Here is a 16,400-nt window from a genome sequence, read left to right as displayed (position 1 = left end):
AGAGGCCAGCCATGTACAGGTCTGCCAGTGAAGCATTATTTTACACTGCCTGTTAAAACATGTTCCTTTGCTGCCTACTGGCCTAGAAGACGGGGTCAGTGGATCCTCCTATGAGCAAAGCTCTGCCTTTGCACACAAGTTATTTATATAGCAGTCTTTTATCAAAATCTTTTTCCAAGAACCTCTCCAAACTTACATTCCAGATCAGAGCAGAACTGTATTTAACTCTGTCTCTATGGCAGCGGTTTACACTCCCGAGCAGATGTGCAGCGGCATGTGAAATTAGCTGCTCATTAGAGATGGTACTGCTAGCTTTATGTTGCTCAAAAAAATCCTAATACTGTATATTTCAGGGAGGGTTTACACTTTTCTAAAGAAATGTAACTTTAACAATCAACGATATTTAAAACCAAAATATAGCGGATGTTTGCTGTAGGATATATTTTTCAGCTTGTTCAGTAAATTCAAATTGTGATAGGCTACTGAATAATGCTGAGTTATAGCCCACAGCAACCAATTGGTGACTTCTAGCTTGTTAGGTAGAAGACACATGTACTCCGAGTTGTAAATCACAGAGAAGTGTGTGTGGATGGTTTGAAGTAGGGTTGTCCCGATACCACTTTTTTTAGACCGAGTTCAAGTACTCGCCGATACCAAATACCGATACTTTTTTTTAATTTTATTTTGACAGTGGCACTAATATGCAGTACTGACGCTTGGACTGTCAGTTATTTTTTTTTACTATTTTATTTATTTATTTATTTATTTATTTATTTATTTATTTTTATTTATTTATTTATTTATATTTATATATATATATATATATATATATATATATATATATATATATATATATATATATATATATATATATATATATATATATATATATATATATATATATATATATATATATATATATATATATATATATATATATATATATATTTTGTACAATGATTTCTTTTGGGGGGGGGGGGGGCAGTGTCAGTGTGTCACTTTTTTTTATTTAACTTTATTATTTTTACAATTATTTTTTTGATTTTAGCAGCCCTGTTGGGGGGGCTTTGGTGAGATATTGGGGGTCTTAACAGACCCCTGATATCTCCTCTTTGAGACAGAGAAAGGGACTAAGGACACAGATTCCCCAGTCCCTTTCTCTGCAGGCTCAACTGCACTGTAGATGAATGTAAAGGAGACAGCGGCTCCTCTACATTCATAAACTGAGACATCGTAACACAGTTACTATGCTCAGTTATGAATGGACAATCAGTGATCACTGAAAGAAAAAAAAAAAAAAAAATCACTGTTCATTCAGAAAAGGGCTCCTTCCTCCGCTCTCCAACCTGACAGATCGAGGACAGAGAGGGGGGGAAGATCACGGCGGGGGACAGAAGCGGTACACAGAGGGGAGCGGAGGACCGGAGCAGAGCACGACGGGGGAAACACGAGCACTGCGGGGGACCGATGCGGTGGGGGACACACAGAAGCTGGGCACGGCGGGCGGACAGAAGCTGGGCACGGCGGGCGGACAGAAGCTGGGCACGGCGGGCGGACAGAAGCTGGGCACGGCGGGCGGACAGAAGCTGGGCACGGCGGGGGGACAGAAGCTGGGCACGGCGGGCGGACAGAAGCTGGGCACGGCGGGCGGACAGAAGCTGGGCACGGCGGGGGGACAGAAGCTGGGCACGGCGGGGGGACAGAAGCTGGGCACGGCGGGGGGACAGAAGCTGGACTCGGCGGGGGGACAGAAGCTGGACTCGGCGGGGGACAGAAGCTGAACACGGCGGGGGACAGAAGCTGGACACGGCAGGGGACAGAAGCTGGACACGGCGGGGGACAGAAGCAGAGGTGCCTGACAAAGTATCGGATTAGGCATCGGAGCATTTGCCCGAGTACAAGTACTCGGGCAAATGCTCGGTATCGGCACCGATACTAGTATAGGTATCGGGACAACCCTAGTTTGAAGCCCCACCAGCATCACACTAATGCATGTGTTTCTATTATTATCACTGGGATACTACAGGGACCCCGTGATAAACTGCAGCCATCAGGGCCAGAGGTGCTAAAACATGACACTAAACAGAGCTGCTTTTCTAGGCAAGATGGATGAATGTTGCTAAAAACAGGTCATAGATAAAATGCATAGTTAGTGGTTCTCTTCTAATTTCTAGGCACTGGTTACAGTTGTATAGGGTACACTCACCTACAAAACTCTGATTCTTTGTTTCCCATAATGGAGCAGCTCGTACACCATTGGCTACCAGTGCAAAAAATGCCTTCTTTACCTGCAGGGCAGAGATATTAACACCAGGGTTAAGTTCATGCAGGAAAACATATAACATTTTGGTTACAGAAAGCACAAATCTTACATATAAACAATCTATTGGGTACTCAGAGTTTCTCTTTCCCTCCAACTGTTCCCAAAGATATCTAACCAATAAAGATACAGGAAAAATAGTTGCGCTTGGGCTCAAAAACATCATAAAACTCATACAAAAGCAGCTAGCACAATATTGTAGGAAACAATATAGAACATAAAAATATCAAAAACAGTGCATTGATGACGAAACGCGTAGGATTGCATCACAATGTGTGACGTCATCATGCACTGGTATGCAGCAGCCATCTTGTTAGTTGGAAACACCACATCTGTATTTATGACATGCTGATTTTACTTTTTTTAAATGCGAGTGCTATGCTTTTAATAAATGTTGGTTACTAATTTTACTACACCGAGATGCTTCCTTCCTTTTCCTCTGATCATGTCTTGGGAGTATTTTTGACCGCTTGATCAGATAGATTTGAGAATTTGTGTGAGTGCTGCTTGGGTGTATTATCCATATCTGAGGCTCCTTAGGTTAACCAAGAATTCATACTGTGCTGTTTGACCGTTCCTTTGGGAGGGTCAAATTACTATGGTAAGAGGCCGTGTGATCAGTTTGAAGGTGAATAAATTATTGAACATCTTGCAAAGGCTCTTTTGATGGAGTTTTTTTTTTTTTTCTTTTTACACCAAATTGTTAGTGCTGCACCGTTTTTGATATTTTTTATAGCTAACCAATACAAACTCCTGAGAGCAGGCACAACAAGGTCCCCGAATGTATTCCCTTTACAGAAAAAAAACAGCAGACTGCATCCAGGCTTGCTTGAAGCTACCTGCTTCAGTCCCCAATTTTTAAATGGTACAGTAATGTAACAGGACTTCTCGCCACCGATCTACCATGGAATGTGCATATTTACCTCATTAAACATTTTTGGCACTAGGCAATACCACTGCACAGCGCAGGTAAGTATACCATGTTTATTATTTTAATTTAAAATATACCCTTTACAGCACTGTATTCTGTTTAAATATCACCCAACAAACCTGAGATATCAGGCAGTTATCAGATGTTCGAAGATGAACTTAAACAGCTACTGCGTTAATCAGGTATGATTAATCATCTTATCTAAACGCGTGTCTATGACCGGAAATATGCCCCTAGCCCTATGAGTGATCTGCATGTATGGCCAGTATCAGTTGACACTATTGGCACCTCACAAATGTTTATGCAATTTATCAAAGGTAAATTACAAAGTGCACATTCTAGCAGATTGGTAGGTAGCCAATTCAGATGATGATTCAATCATTTGTACTGATGGAAAATCTTCACATGAGGAATCCATGTCATCAAATTAAAAGTAGAACCAAACTTTAGTAACAATAACAAGATTTATGCACTACACTTCCTCAATAGTTTTATTACGCAGCTTTTTTCCCAAAAGTTCTTTCCCAAATATGTTTTTTTTTTTTTAAGTTCTCATACCTTTCAACCTCTAATGCTGGTTTTGTGCATTGGTCTGACACACAACTTTGACCAATTAGAGCCCATTCACACCTAGGCGTTTTGTCGCCTGTAGTGTGACGCCCGCTGCCACCCCGACACGCCAGAGGTATGATGTAACATTGCCCTCTATGGAGATGGTTCACATCTCCACGCTGAACACCTGTCGCCTGAAAAAAAGTCCTGGACCTTTTTTTCAGGCGTCTTTCGGCATAGGAGATGTGAACCATCTCCATAGAGGGGGTGAGGGCTGCATTAAATCGCGGCGCTTTGTCGCCGCGAATCGCGGTACAAAACGCTGCTATTTGTCGCCGCAATTCGCGGGACAAAACGCAGCGATTTAGTACGCCGAGGTGTGAATGCAGCCTTAAAGTACAGACCCCAGCAAGCACTGGGCCATGGAAAACACTGGGCCATGGCACTTTGGATTGACACTCCTGCTGTCATACATTCCCACTGTTGCAATATGTAGAATTAGCAATAGTGGGCGGGGTGGACTGAGAAGGAGGCAGTGCCTAGAAATGTGGTGTTTTGCTAATGCAGACACCTGTGGTACGTGTTGGCATCATAAATTGTTGGTTTATATTAGGAAGGAGCACCCCCAGGGGATAGCCATGCTCCTGTAAATGGGGTGGTGTCACAAGGGGATGGGAAGCAAGGATGGGCCTTGTAAGCAGCAAATCTCCACGTAAAAGGAAACAAAGGGATACAAAAGCTAGTGAAGTAGAAAATACTTTAGGAGAATAAGTATAAAACACATTCCACCTTAAAGTGGAGTTCCACCCATAAATATAACATTACATCAGTAGTTTTAAAAAAAATTCATTAGTCCTTTAAGAATTTTTTTTTTTTTTTTTAGATGCCTTCAAAGTGTTGTTGCTAGGCAGAATAGTTAATCTTCCCTCTTCCTGCACCTAGGTGCTTAAGCTTTCTAACCTAAACCGCACAGACTCCTGGGAATGTAGTGGGTGTAACTTTCCAGGAGTCTGTGCACTCCCCAGTCTCGAAGAATCATGTGACTTGGACAGCACAGGTGCTGAAACCTGATCTGACACTGCTTGTGCAGCACTGAGCATGTGCGAGATCTGCAAGGCTGAAATCCAGGAAGTCATACAGTCTGGCTTCATGATGCCCACACTTAAGATGGCCCCAGTCAATTTCTATTTTATAAAGTGTCTAAATGCTGTAACAAAACGGACCTTAGTTTACAGACTGACTTTACTAGAATACATTAAGCTTGTGTTTATTACAGGGGTATTTATATATAAAAAGTGAAAGTGTGCCCGGAACTCCACTTTAAAAAGTAGTTGTAAAGTCAGAAGGTTTTTTATCTTAATGCACTCTATGAGATACAAGATAAATCTTCTGTGTGCAGCAGCCCCCCTAATACTTACCTCAGCCCATCTCGATCCAGCGATGCTGCAGGAGTGCCTCAGCTGCTCGGGACTTTCCCTCCTCAATGGCCTCAATCAAAATCAGTGAGCCAATGAGAAGAGAGAGGGGGCAGGGGTCAAACCAGGCTCTGTGTCTGAATGGACACACAGAGCAGTGGCTTGGCTCGGGTGCCCCAATAGCAAGCTGCTTGCTATGGGGGGAATCGGCAGTAGGGAGGGGCCAGGAACACCAAAGAGGGACCCGAGAAGAGGAGGATCTGGGCTGCTCTGTGCAAAACCAACTGCATAGAGCAGGTAAGTAAAACATGTTTGTTACTTTAAAAATAAAGTAAAAATTAGACTTTAGTATCACTTCAAATATCAACCACTTTTTTCAAACGATTACTTTGTACGTCTAGTTTTTCTCATTAAAAAAAGGTTTAAGAACAAATCCTCTCTTACCAAATATATGCGTTCAGAAAAATAGTATTTCTGTGAATCAATGTGATAGAAAAAGTATTACCCTGCAAACTGCCAGAGCCCTTCAGTCCTAGGTGGTCACAGAAAGAATGTGGTCTTAGCCAAACCCCATAAGAAGTTACTTAGTTACTATGGCCCAGATTCACAGCGGAGATACGACGGAGTATCTCAGATACTCCGTCGTATCTCTCAGAGTATCTATGCGACTGATTCATAGAATCAGTTACGCATAGATATCTCTAAGATCCGATGTAATTGTTTTACACTGTCGGATCTTAGGATGCAGTACCGCGGCCGCCGCTGGGGGGAGTTTGCGTCGTAAACCAGCGTCGGGTATGCAAATTAGGAGTTGGGGCGATCCACAACGGATTTTCGCGTTCGCTACGTCGCCGCTAGTCTAGTTTCCCGTCGCAAAGTTAGTCGTCGTTTTGGGTGCCCTAACTTTACACAGCACACGTGCTGTATAAAGTATGGCCGTCGTTCCCGCGTCGAAATTTAAAAATGAACGTCGTTTGCGTAAGCCGTCCGGGAATACGGAATTACGCTATGCGCGTCGCCGTTCGAAAAAATTACGTTGCGCAAAGCACGGCGGGTAATTCAAAAGGGAGCATGCGCGCGCCTAATTTAAATGGCACACGCCCCTTTGAATTACGCGGGCTTACGCCGGCGTAGTTTTCATCGCAAGTGCTTTGTGAATCAGGCACTTGCGATGAAAAATTGCGGCGGTGTAACGTATCTACGATATGTTACGCCGCCGCGATTCTACCTGAATCTGGCCCTATATTCTCACAGCTGCACGTTGCCTGGTTGCCCTTAAAGTGGAGTTCCAGCCCTTTTATATTTATTAAAAGTCAGCAGCTACAAAAAGTGTTACATGCCAAATGTGGCATGTAAGGGGGCGAGGAGTCTTTAAAGGGGAAGTTCCACTTTAACTGCAAAACGGCGCTCCCCACCCTCCCCAGAAGCCCTTTATGCTAGGGTCAAGGATGTCAAGCTCATGGAAAAAATGACCACTAGGATGCGGGATAGGTCTGGAGTTGTGGCATCTTCGGGAGGACCCACCATAAGCTGACGTCGGAGCTAAAGCCTTAATCCTTTACTCTCCTTTATCTCTACCCCCACTACTTTTACCACTCTTCTCTTCCTTCCCTCCCCTTTTCTTTCTTCTTGTTCTGTAGTAAAAACATTTCTATGCCATTTTATATAGGAATCCAGAAAACCAGTACAATGCACTACCATTCAAATGTAATGCTTTTATTGAAGCTGTAATGTCTCTTGATAATTGCAAAGAAGGCCTTTCCCTTCTCGATACTTTGGCGTACTTTTGCGCTTTGATTCTTGTACTGTTTTATATGGCTGTGATAACTAATAAAACAGTTATTTGGAAAAAAAAAAAAAAAAAAAAAAAAAAAAAGAACGTGGTCTTATGTACAAATCGAAGCTGCAAATAAGAAATCGGTCTATAAAGACCCATCCTCTCTTTAGAATTCTGTGCCCTACGAGCACACTGTACTATTACTACACTATTCGTGCTCCAACCAGCTAGAAGCAGTACATTTTATAAGTACTTGTTCTGCTATCTGCACCCAGATCTATAGCAAAAGTGCTACTGAAAACTGAAATGTACCTCAGTAAACCAGAAAATAATACATCACAGGGGCAGTTTGCTATGGCTACAGACCTACGCAAAAAAAAAAAAAATGTTTTCGTAAACACTCTCAAACTAGTATGATTATTAACAAGTTATACAAAAAGAATAGAAAACTGCCTACATATTTAAAAGTAAATTAGTAACTAGATAAGTATATAGAGCTATATTTATTGCACACAGAACTACTATTGTGTAAGCGTGTTCCCAACAACATTTTAAACATTTATGCAACACAGTTACATGTTGATGTAATAACCATTTTCTAAATTTCAGGGCTTGATTAACACAGCATGGCTACAGTTTGACGGCAAATTGTTCTTTATATCTCTGTAAGGATCAAGAACTTATTTCTTTTAAATTGTTACCCCCTATTGAATTGAAAGCGGTTATGTTCCCCACGCTCGGTGGCGGCCGCGACTCTCCTCTCTCTTCCCAAGTTCCCCTATATTCACTCCTTGCACGCCCCCTCCGCCCCCCTGCTCCCAGGCAGCCCACACTCGCCAGCCCTCAAAATGCACTCGCAAAATGCGAGCAGGCGAGTGTAAATTTTGAGGGACTGCAGAAGACTGCTTTTGCAGCTTTCTCCAGGTTTTGGTATTTTGACATGGGGCTCTGTAGTTTGGAGATTCCACAGTGTCTGGGGCGGGACAGGAGCTCCAACCCTGTATCCAGATTTTATGGATGACCAGCAGGGTGTGTGCTCAGGAGAGCACAGCCCTTTATAATGAGAGTGTGGGAAGACCTCATGGCTCCCAGTTGGAGACAGCTCCACATTAAGAGACAGGAGGTCCCCAGAAGTCAGAGAGGCTTGAGGAGTCCGCTGGTCTGGGTGACCAGGATAAAGTGCAGAAGTACTGCTACAGAGAGCCAGGTGGGCTAGCATTTTTTGTTTTGTGTATTTGATGGAGAAGAACCCCCTCTGCGTGAGGAACCTTTTAATTTTGTTTCCTTTTAATAAAAATGGGCTACCATGCCCTTAAATCCAGTTCCTGACAGGCTTGAATCACTGGAAAAACGCATCTACCACAAGAGCTAACAACCCCCATCTTACAATATATATATATATATATATATATATATATATATATATATATATATATATATATATATATATATATATATATATATATATATATATATATATATATATATATATATATATATATATATATATATATATATATATATATATATATTAGGGATGTTACCGATTAAAAATGTTGTGTTCGATTAATCGGTTTTTTTTTTATCGATCGACTAATTTCGATTAATTATAACGCACATACAGATCCAACTACTTTTAGCTGATCTCCTTGCAGGCTGATTCCCAGTGCAGCTACCAACCACTGGACAAATGGATAGCAGGATACAAAAACACACAAAGGCAGAGCTTGATTGGGAATAGTATGATACTGGCATAAAAATGTGTACGATGATACCACTGCTGAATCCAGATGAGGAGAGGTTAACATCAGTCCGTCGGCATGTAGATGTCCCGTGAAGGGAACTATCACAACTCCCAGTGGATGGTTGTAGAATTCCAGGTTGATAGAGGGAAGTGTAACAGCCCTTGCGTGTGGCAGATAGTAAGGTCCCACCGGCATGCAGATATGAAGGCACAGCAAAGGAGCCCTTCAGATGGACACGGCAAGCCCCGCCGGAACTCCCTGAAGGCCTGGAAGCCGGCAGAGAGGCGAGTACTGATCAAAAGAATTTTGATCGATCAAAAAAAAATTTAAGATTAATCAATGAATTAATAGTTAATTTCCACAGCCCATAATATATATATATATATATATATATATATATATATATATATGCGAGCGTGCATATTATATTATATATACATATATATATATATATATATAAAAATGTTTTTAATCAGCACAAGGGACGGTATTTACATTCAATTCAAAGTTTCCATTGTGTTTCTGGGGCCCCCCGGTGGCGCTCCTGGCTCCTCCTCTTCGGCAGAATGCATTCAAGTTGTTGTAAAGGTTAATTTTTTTTAAATAACAAACATATCATACTTGCCTCCACTGTGCAGTTCGTTTTGCACAGAGTGGGCCCTATCCTCCTGTTCTCGGGTCCCACGCGGCTCCTCCCCGCAATAGCTAAAAGCCCTCTGGAAAGCTCTCCCCCGAGGGGGTTACGTTGCGGGCACGCTCCCGTTTCATACACTTGGCGTTCATAGCCGCCGAGTGTATGACTCGGCCCCGCCACATCGTTAGATTTGATTGACAGCAACAGGAGCCAATGGCTGTGCTGCCATCAATCTATCCAATCAATGAAGAGACTCCGTGGAGAAGAGGACGCCGGTGACGTACAGAGCAGGTGAACTGGCTCAGGCAAGTAAAACGGGGGGCCCGTGATTCCCAGGTGTTTTTTTCACCTTCATGCATATTAAAGCGGGAGTTCACCCGAAAAACTATTTTTAACATTAGATTGAAGCTCGTTTTGTGAAGGGAATCGGGTGTTTTTGTTTTTTAAATCGAAGCAGTACTTACCGTTTTAGAGATAGATCTTCTCCGACGCTGGGTATGGTCTTCGGGTCACGAGTAGCCGAAAGAAGCCGAACGTCGGTGCGGCTCTATACGGCGCCTGCGCACCGACGTTCGGCTACTTTCGGAAAATCGTGACGCGCTGTATGCGACCGCCGGAAGCCTGTCAATCAAATAGGAACGCCCAGTCCCGCAGCCCATACCCGGAAGTGGCGGAGAAGAACTATCTCTAAAACGGTAAGTACTGCTTCGATTTAAAAAAAAAACACGATTCCCCTTCACAAAACGAGCCTCAATCTAATGTTAAAAATTGCGTTTTTGGGTGAACCTCCACTTTAAGCAAAGCACAACCCTACAAGTTTTAGTAACAATTTTCATAGTAGGGAGCATGGATTTAAGGGCGTCCCAGAACACTGAGAATAAAATGAAAAAACAGAAATTAGTACCTTATATGCTGGGTACACGGTACACTAGACTGAATGGGAAAAAAAAAAAAATTAAAAATCATCGTACGAACACATCTGATGGTAGTGCGGCAATCTTCCAGCTGAGCTACTGTGTTCCAACAGGGGGACTGCCCCATCGCCTGAACACAGTGATCAAAGCTCGCTGATCAGATGCCGGTTTTACAGAAGCTGGTCGTGAGCGCAGCTTCTGTCAGACAAGGAGTTGTACACACGGGCTAAAAGTTGGACGGTAACTCCTGAACCAACCGTTTTTCAGCCGATTTTCGTTCCGTGTGAACCTAAGCTTTAGGATCCCCGTTTAACCTACAGTGCACCTCTGTGTAGCATCTGACACAGAGATAAGACCTAGAACTTTTTTCCAGGAATAGGACAACAACCACCTCTAGCTATCTCTGATTGAGGGGCAAAACTCAGAGAAGTCAAGTCTGACGGGACTGATAAGTTGTGCGGTGGTTCTAAAAACTTTTATTGAAATGTAAGAAAAAACACAACGATGTGTAACCCTTTTCATCCTTTATAATGTTTAACATCTATTTGCCTCAGCTTCTTCAATTTAGAATACTGTGTCCCCACTACAAGAACAGATAACATGTGATAATTCACTTCCTATATGTAATATAGCTGAAGACTAGACAGAAGGACCCCCAAGATTTGTACAGTAGTTCATTTCTGCACAAGCCATAATATAAACTTTGACCCATAAGCCCACATAAACAGCTAAGAGGCAGACAGGCTCTGACGTCATTAGAGAATTTGTATCATTATACAACACAGCAGAGGGAATTCCGCTGTTTGCTGCTGTTCCAGAATAAGAGGAAGGACACAGGAACAAGTGTTTGAAGTGTGTCCGAAAAAAACAATATAATGGCACGATAAAAGAACAGAAGCAGCACTCCAAGTTCAAATAATGCTACCAGATACTAGTAATTGTTCCTTAAGTTTAAGTATAACAATACAGCATGTCATGCGGTATTGTCTGCGGCCTGTACTTCCCCTGGCAGTCTTGGTTATGCATGGCAACAGAGTGAATATTTCTGATCGTATATTCCTGCATTGTTTTTTACACTTTTTTTTCGTTTTGAATGGAACATTTGAAGGATTAGAACCACCGTCATGTTTTCAATGCTCTACGGCAGTGGTCTCCAAACTGTGGCTCTGGGCCATAGATGGATCGAAGCTTGGTTGCCCTTGCTCAACAGCGAATGGTCTGCCAAATGAGCATTTAAGATGGTTCTGAAGGTGGAATTTTTTTTTTTTTAACCTGAATGCATTCATTGCATTAAAGCGGTGGTTCACCCTGTTTGACAACATCTAACCAGTTGCACTGTTGGTAAAAAACATTGACCAGACGATTTTTCTTTTTTTTTTTTTTGAGCGCTCCTTACCCGTTTCCTGCTCGATCTTCCCACCTGTCAATCAATTCCTCCAGCGGGGAATGGGCGTGTTAGTCCATTCTCCCCCGTCCTGTCACTCTAATTTCGGCAACTCCTCTGTCGACGCGCTCTGCTGTAATCGCGCAACATCTTCTCACGCCGGCCGTTGTTATGGCAACCATGTAGTGTTGACGGCAACGCTCGCCGTCAACACTGCACATGCGCGGGAACGAGCGGTGAATGCTGGGAGGCCAGCATTCGCCCGATCCCGGAAGAAGACCCTGTCGGCTTCACAATGCCCACAGGTAAGATGGAAACGTACATCTACAAAAAAATCTAAGATATAATTTTACAAATTACAGCGCATCGGATGGCTGAACGTCTGGGACATCCTGTTAGTGCGGGAGTAAAGGTAAGACCTGGGAATTACAGGGAAAAAAAAAAAAAAAAAGATATACCGCGGAACCACCGCTTTAAGGTAAAAGGTGTGTAGCAAGGTAAAATGTGTGTAGCAAGGTAAAAGGTGTGTAGCAAGGTAAAATTGTCACTTTCTACACGCTCTCCCTTCCTAAAAACTTACCCAAGTCCTGTATTAATCCAGCACCATGCCCAGCTGCATCTGTTCTCTCCCTTTTACCTGATCTCACCAGCTTGGCCAAGAGCAGTGGGGGAGATTGGCTCCTGCTGCGGTCAGTCAAATACTGTGAGAAGAGAGTGGAGGGCGGGGCCAAGCTGCACTGTGTGTGTCTATAGACGCACACAACCTGCCTTGGAAGTGCACACACAGGTGTGCCCTTAAAAGAAGCGGCTTCCTATGGTGGTGGACTGAGACGAAAAAGGAGCCTTGAAGAAGAGAATTGATGCCGCTCTGTGTAATGCAGTGTGAGGGGAGACAGCGGAGAGGCCCACTGCATGGGTAGTTTATTTAACAGCAGAGGGAAGAAAAACAAACAAAAAAAAAGACAAAAGCTGTATAAAAAAAAAATGAAAAAAAAAAAGAAGAAAAAAAAGTTTAGTGTTATATAACAGAGGTCAGTCATTTTAGGGAAAACTGAAAATTCTAAGAATAGTGTTCGGTTTCAATCATAATGGTACAATAATTAATGCTGTCAATAGCAGGCCTTAGAAGATCTCACCTGTAACGTAGTGTCAAACACAACAAGCTTGGAGCTGGTGGGCACAATGTCATAACACTTGTGTGATTTCATGAAGCGCATGTATATGTCACTCTCCGATACTTCAACAGCTGGAAAACATAAAAGCACTTGTAATACATTTACATATGTAAAAAATGTATAGAAAAAAATAATAATATTTCAGAGAGTATTTTATTATATATATATTATATATACATACACACACACACACACACACACACACACACACACACACACACACATATACTCTAGATTGCCAAAACATGGCAAGAGCAAACCAAATTAAAGGCACACGTATAAGGATGTTGGTCATCTTTCGTCATAAGATCATTACGATCAGCCCCCATCCCTCCAGGTCCACCAGACCACTTGTACATATAAAACAGTGCCAGATAATTCCAAGTCAACACAGCGACAAAAAAACTCTTTGGTGGTGTGGAGGCAAGTGCTGGATTGCTAGGGCTGTGTGGGACCCACATAGAATCGGAGAGCTTATCCAATCACAAATTGTCATTTGTAAACACAGAATCTGGCAGCGGAAGTCCGCGCCACTACTCATTTCCTCTGCCACTCTCTGAATTCAATGGCCTTTTTTCAGAGTTGCAGAGGAAGAGATTAGTGGAAGACTTTCTCCTCCAACAACTGACAGCAACAAATGGGTAATCTGTTAAATTCTGTGCGTGTCCCGCACTGATGAATGCTTGGCAAGTCTCATCTTTGGTCATATTTTCAGCTTCTGCTTCTACATGTCATGTCTTGTATGATTGCACAAGGCACTGCATGCCCTGTACATCATTAATGGTTATCTAGACTGGATTCCAACACCGCTGATGTAGTATGTGCACTGCAGCACGATTATTTACTCTAAGGGGCAGATCCACAGCCAGGCGGCGCAACTTAACTTTTCCCATTTAAGTTACACCGCCGCAAATTTCCCAAGTTAGTGCCCGATCCACAAAGCACTTACCTGGAAATTTGCAGCGGTGTAACTTAAATCCGTCAGGCGCAAGGCGTGCCCAATCTAATGGGGCGAGTCCCATTTAAATTAGGCACGCTCCCGCGCCGGACGTACTGCGCATGCTCCCGACGCGATTTTCCCAACGTGCTTTGCGCGAAATTACGTTACGCCGAGTTTTGTGAATCGCGCAGGGTAAAAAAAGTTGCGTCGGGGAAAAATAAAAATTTAAAAAAAAATTGGACAGCGTCGTGGGAAAGAAGGGTCTACTTTTACATGGTGTACTAACTTTACACTTTGTAAAAGTAGCCCTAATTTTGCGTTTGCAAACTAACAGCTTACGGAGACTTCACGAAGGGAAACCGCTTCGTGGATCTCCGTAAGTGCTAATTTGCATACCCGACGCGGAATTTCGACGAGAAATGCCCCCAGCGGCGGCCGAGGTACTGCATCCTAAGATCCGACAGTGTAAAACTATTACACCTGCCGGATCTTAGGAATATCTATGCGTAACTGATTCTGTGAATCAGTCGCATAGATAGAAACAGGGATACGACGGCGTATCAGTAGATACACCTGCGTATCCCTTTTGTGGATCTGGCCCTAAGTTTCTAGTCTGTTGTTGCCTGGCTTCTGTCTTCTTTCATCCTTCATACTGTTTGCATTTTAGGTCTGTCCAGTCTTATGGAACATTTGATTTTCCCTTTAATCTGATATCTTCACCTGGTAAAAGTTCAGGTAAGGACCTGCCTAGCATAAAGACCTAGGTTGACCCAAGTTGACCCAAAGACCTAGGTTGACCCAGGTAGAAATAACTTGCCCAGACTGTATACCACTTTCCTTAAAGGAGTTGTAAAGGAAAAAATGTTTTTGCCTAAAATGAATGTCTGCAAGGTAGACAGACAGAATAGTGTAATGATTCTGTTAAAAAACGAGTAAATACCTATTAAATTCCTTCATCTATATCACCTCCGTCGTTCTAGCTTATGTTCTCTCATTCACTTCCAGGTTTGCGGCGTTCGTTCATGTAAGGACTACATTTCCCAGTATGCATTGCGGCACGCCCAGTAATTCACACCTCCTTGAAGTCTCTAACACGTAGAGAGCGTCCTGCCGCACAGATGTAGTTCCCAGGAGGGGGTGAGCACGCTACTGACCACCGCAGTAAACCCTCCCATCATGGTGGTGAGTTACAATCAGACAAGCAGGAAGTGAACAGAGAAGAAATAGAGCAACTTCTGAGCAAAAACGAACAATGAGGAAGTGAAAAGAGGAATGTTTGCAGGTAAAGGATGCTTATGAATTATTATTTGTTTTACAACCCCTTTAATCCACTGATAAATACAAATGTAACCTTTTTTTCCTGTACCCAATAAAAGTTTTGCTATGGGGCCTAGCGAGTTCTGGATACGCCCTTGTAAACAAACACTGCCCTTGCATGGATGTACGAGAATGTAGAGAATGGCTTGCTCGTTAGTGCATCTTACTTGCTGTCAGTCAGCCATGTTAGCCCATCGCTTTCTCTAGCAGTAATGTGATTATTTGTCATACGTTTCGTTTTTCTCCAGGCAATTTCACATGTCAATTCTTTTACCCTATATCAGAACGCATGCAGTCTGTCAGAAGCGATATTAAATGAAGTGCTGTGTACAAAAACGTGTCCTTCACAGATATATATATATATATAGAGATATATAGATATATATATATATATAGATATATATATATATATATATATATATATATATATATATATGAAAATGAATGCTAGGCTCGGCAGCCCTCTTCTAACACTGCACATCAAAAGGTTCACACTCTGTACACAGCCTAATCCCCTGAGGAAAAGCATGGCAGTTTAAATATTAAAACGTTCTCTCACTCTGTGGTGTCATATCCAGGAATAAAACAGACTGTGAGAGCAGGGCCTGCTGACTGAACGCTCCTGGATACAGCCCCACATACTACTCTAAAAACATAACATGCTGGGCCTGACTGCCTGCTAAGGGGAGCAACAAATGTTATCCTCGAATGCAATAAAGGATATTACTTTAAAAGTCTGTACTACAACCAAACACTGACAATAAATGGAGGAATCGGGGGACCACCACTGCTCTAGGGCTGCCACCTTTTTCCGGGAAAAATATTGGCCCTGTGGTCTTTTTTCTACTAATAACATTAGCAACAAGTTTACCAACCTGGTGGCAAACCTTTACTGCGGCTATGCGGTAAATGAGGCACCGAGAAGCCATGGCTACTAGGTGGCCTCAAAAGTAAGGACACCCAAAATGAAGTTACCCAGTAATTTTTAGGGGCTTAGGATGTCGGCATCCACTAGTAGTTCCTTTATGCTTTTTTAAACTGAGCCACAGGTTTTAAGGCCTTCTGCACACAATCATATACTTTTATGCTGCATTTTTTCTGCCCGTTACACCTTCAAACAGCATTTATGTGTGTATGGCATACGAGTGTAAAATCATTGTATTAGCTACCATATTTAACAGCTTCAATAGAGGGCACTTCTTGCTGCCCAGGCCAACTTTCGGCGCTGTCACACTTTGAATGACAATTGCGGGGTCATGCAACACTGTACCCAACACTGTAACACAAGTGGAGCTT

At 42.7% G+C, this 16,400-nt stretch overlaps 1 protein-coding gene across 6 annotated transcripts in view; it reads right to left on the bottom strand.

The window, feature by feature from the left end:
* PRKAG2 (protein kinase AMP-activated non-catalytic subunit gamma 2) overlaps window positions 1-16,400 on the bottom strand; it is a 389,724-nt gene that overhangs the window by 36,821 nt on the left and 336,503 nt on the right. For all 6 annotated transcript variants that reach the window (XM_040352741.1, XM_040352744.1, XM_040352742.1 and 3 more), the window contains 2 exons: window positions 12,809-12,918; window positions 2,207-2,288 (listed from right to left, as the gene is read on the bottom strand). In XM_040352741.1, the coding sequence (XP_040208675.1) occupies window positions 2,207-2,288; window positions 12,809-12,918 (192 nt within the window). The remainder of the gene's footprint in view (window positions 1-2,206; window positions 2,289-12,808; window positions 12,919-16,400) is intronic.

This window comes from Rana temporaria, chromosome 5 (assembly GCF_905171775.1).
Source record: "Rana temporaria chromosome 5, aRanTem1.1, whole genome shotgun sequence".
Lineage (NCBI taxonomy): Eukaryota > Metazoa > Chordata > Amphibia > Anura > Ranidae > Rana > Rana temporaria.
The sequence above is the reverse complement of the archived record's forward strand: the minus strand, read 5'-3'. Positions and strand labels throughout refer to the sequence as shown.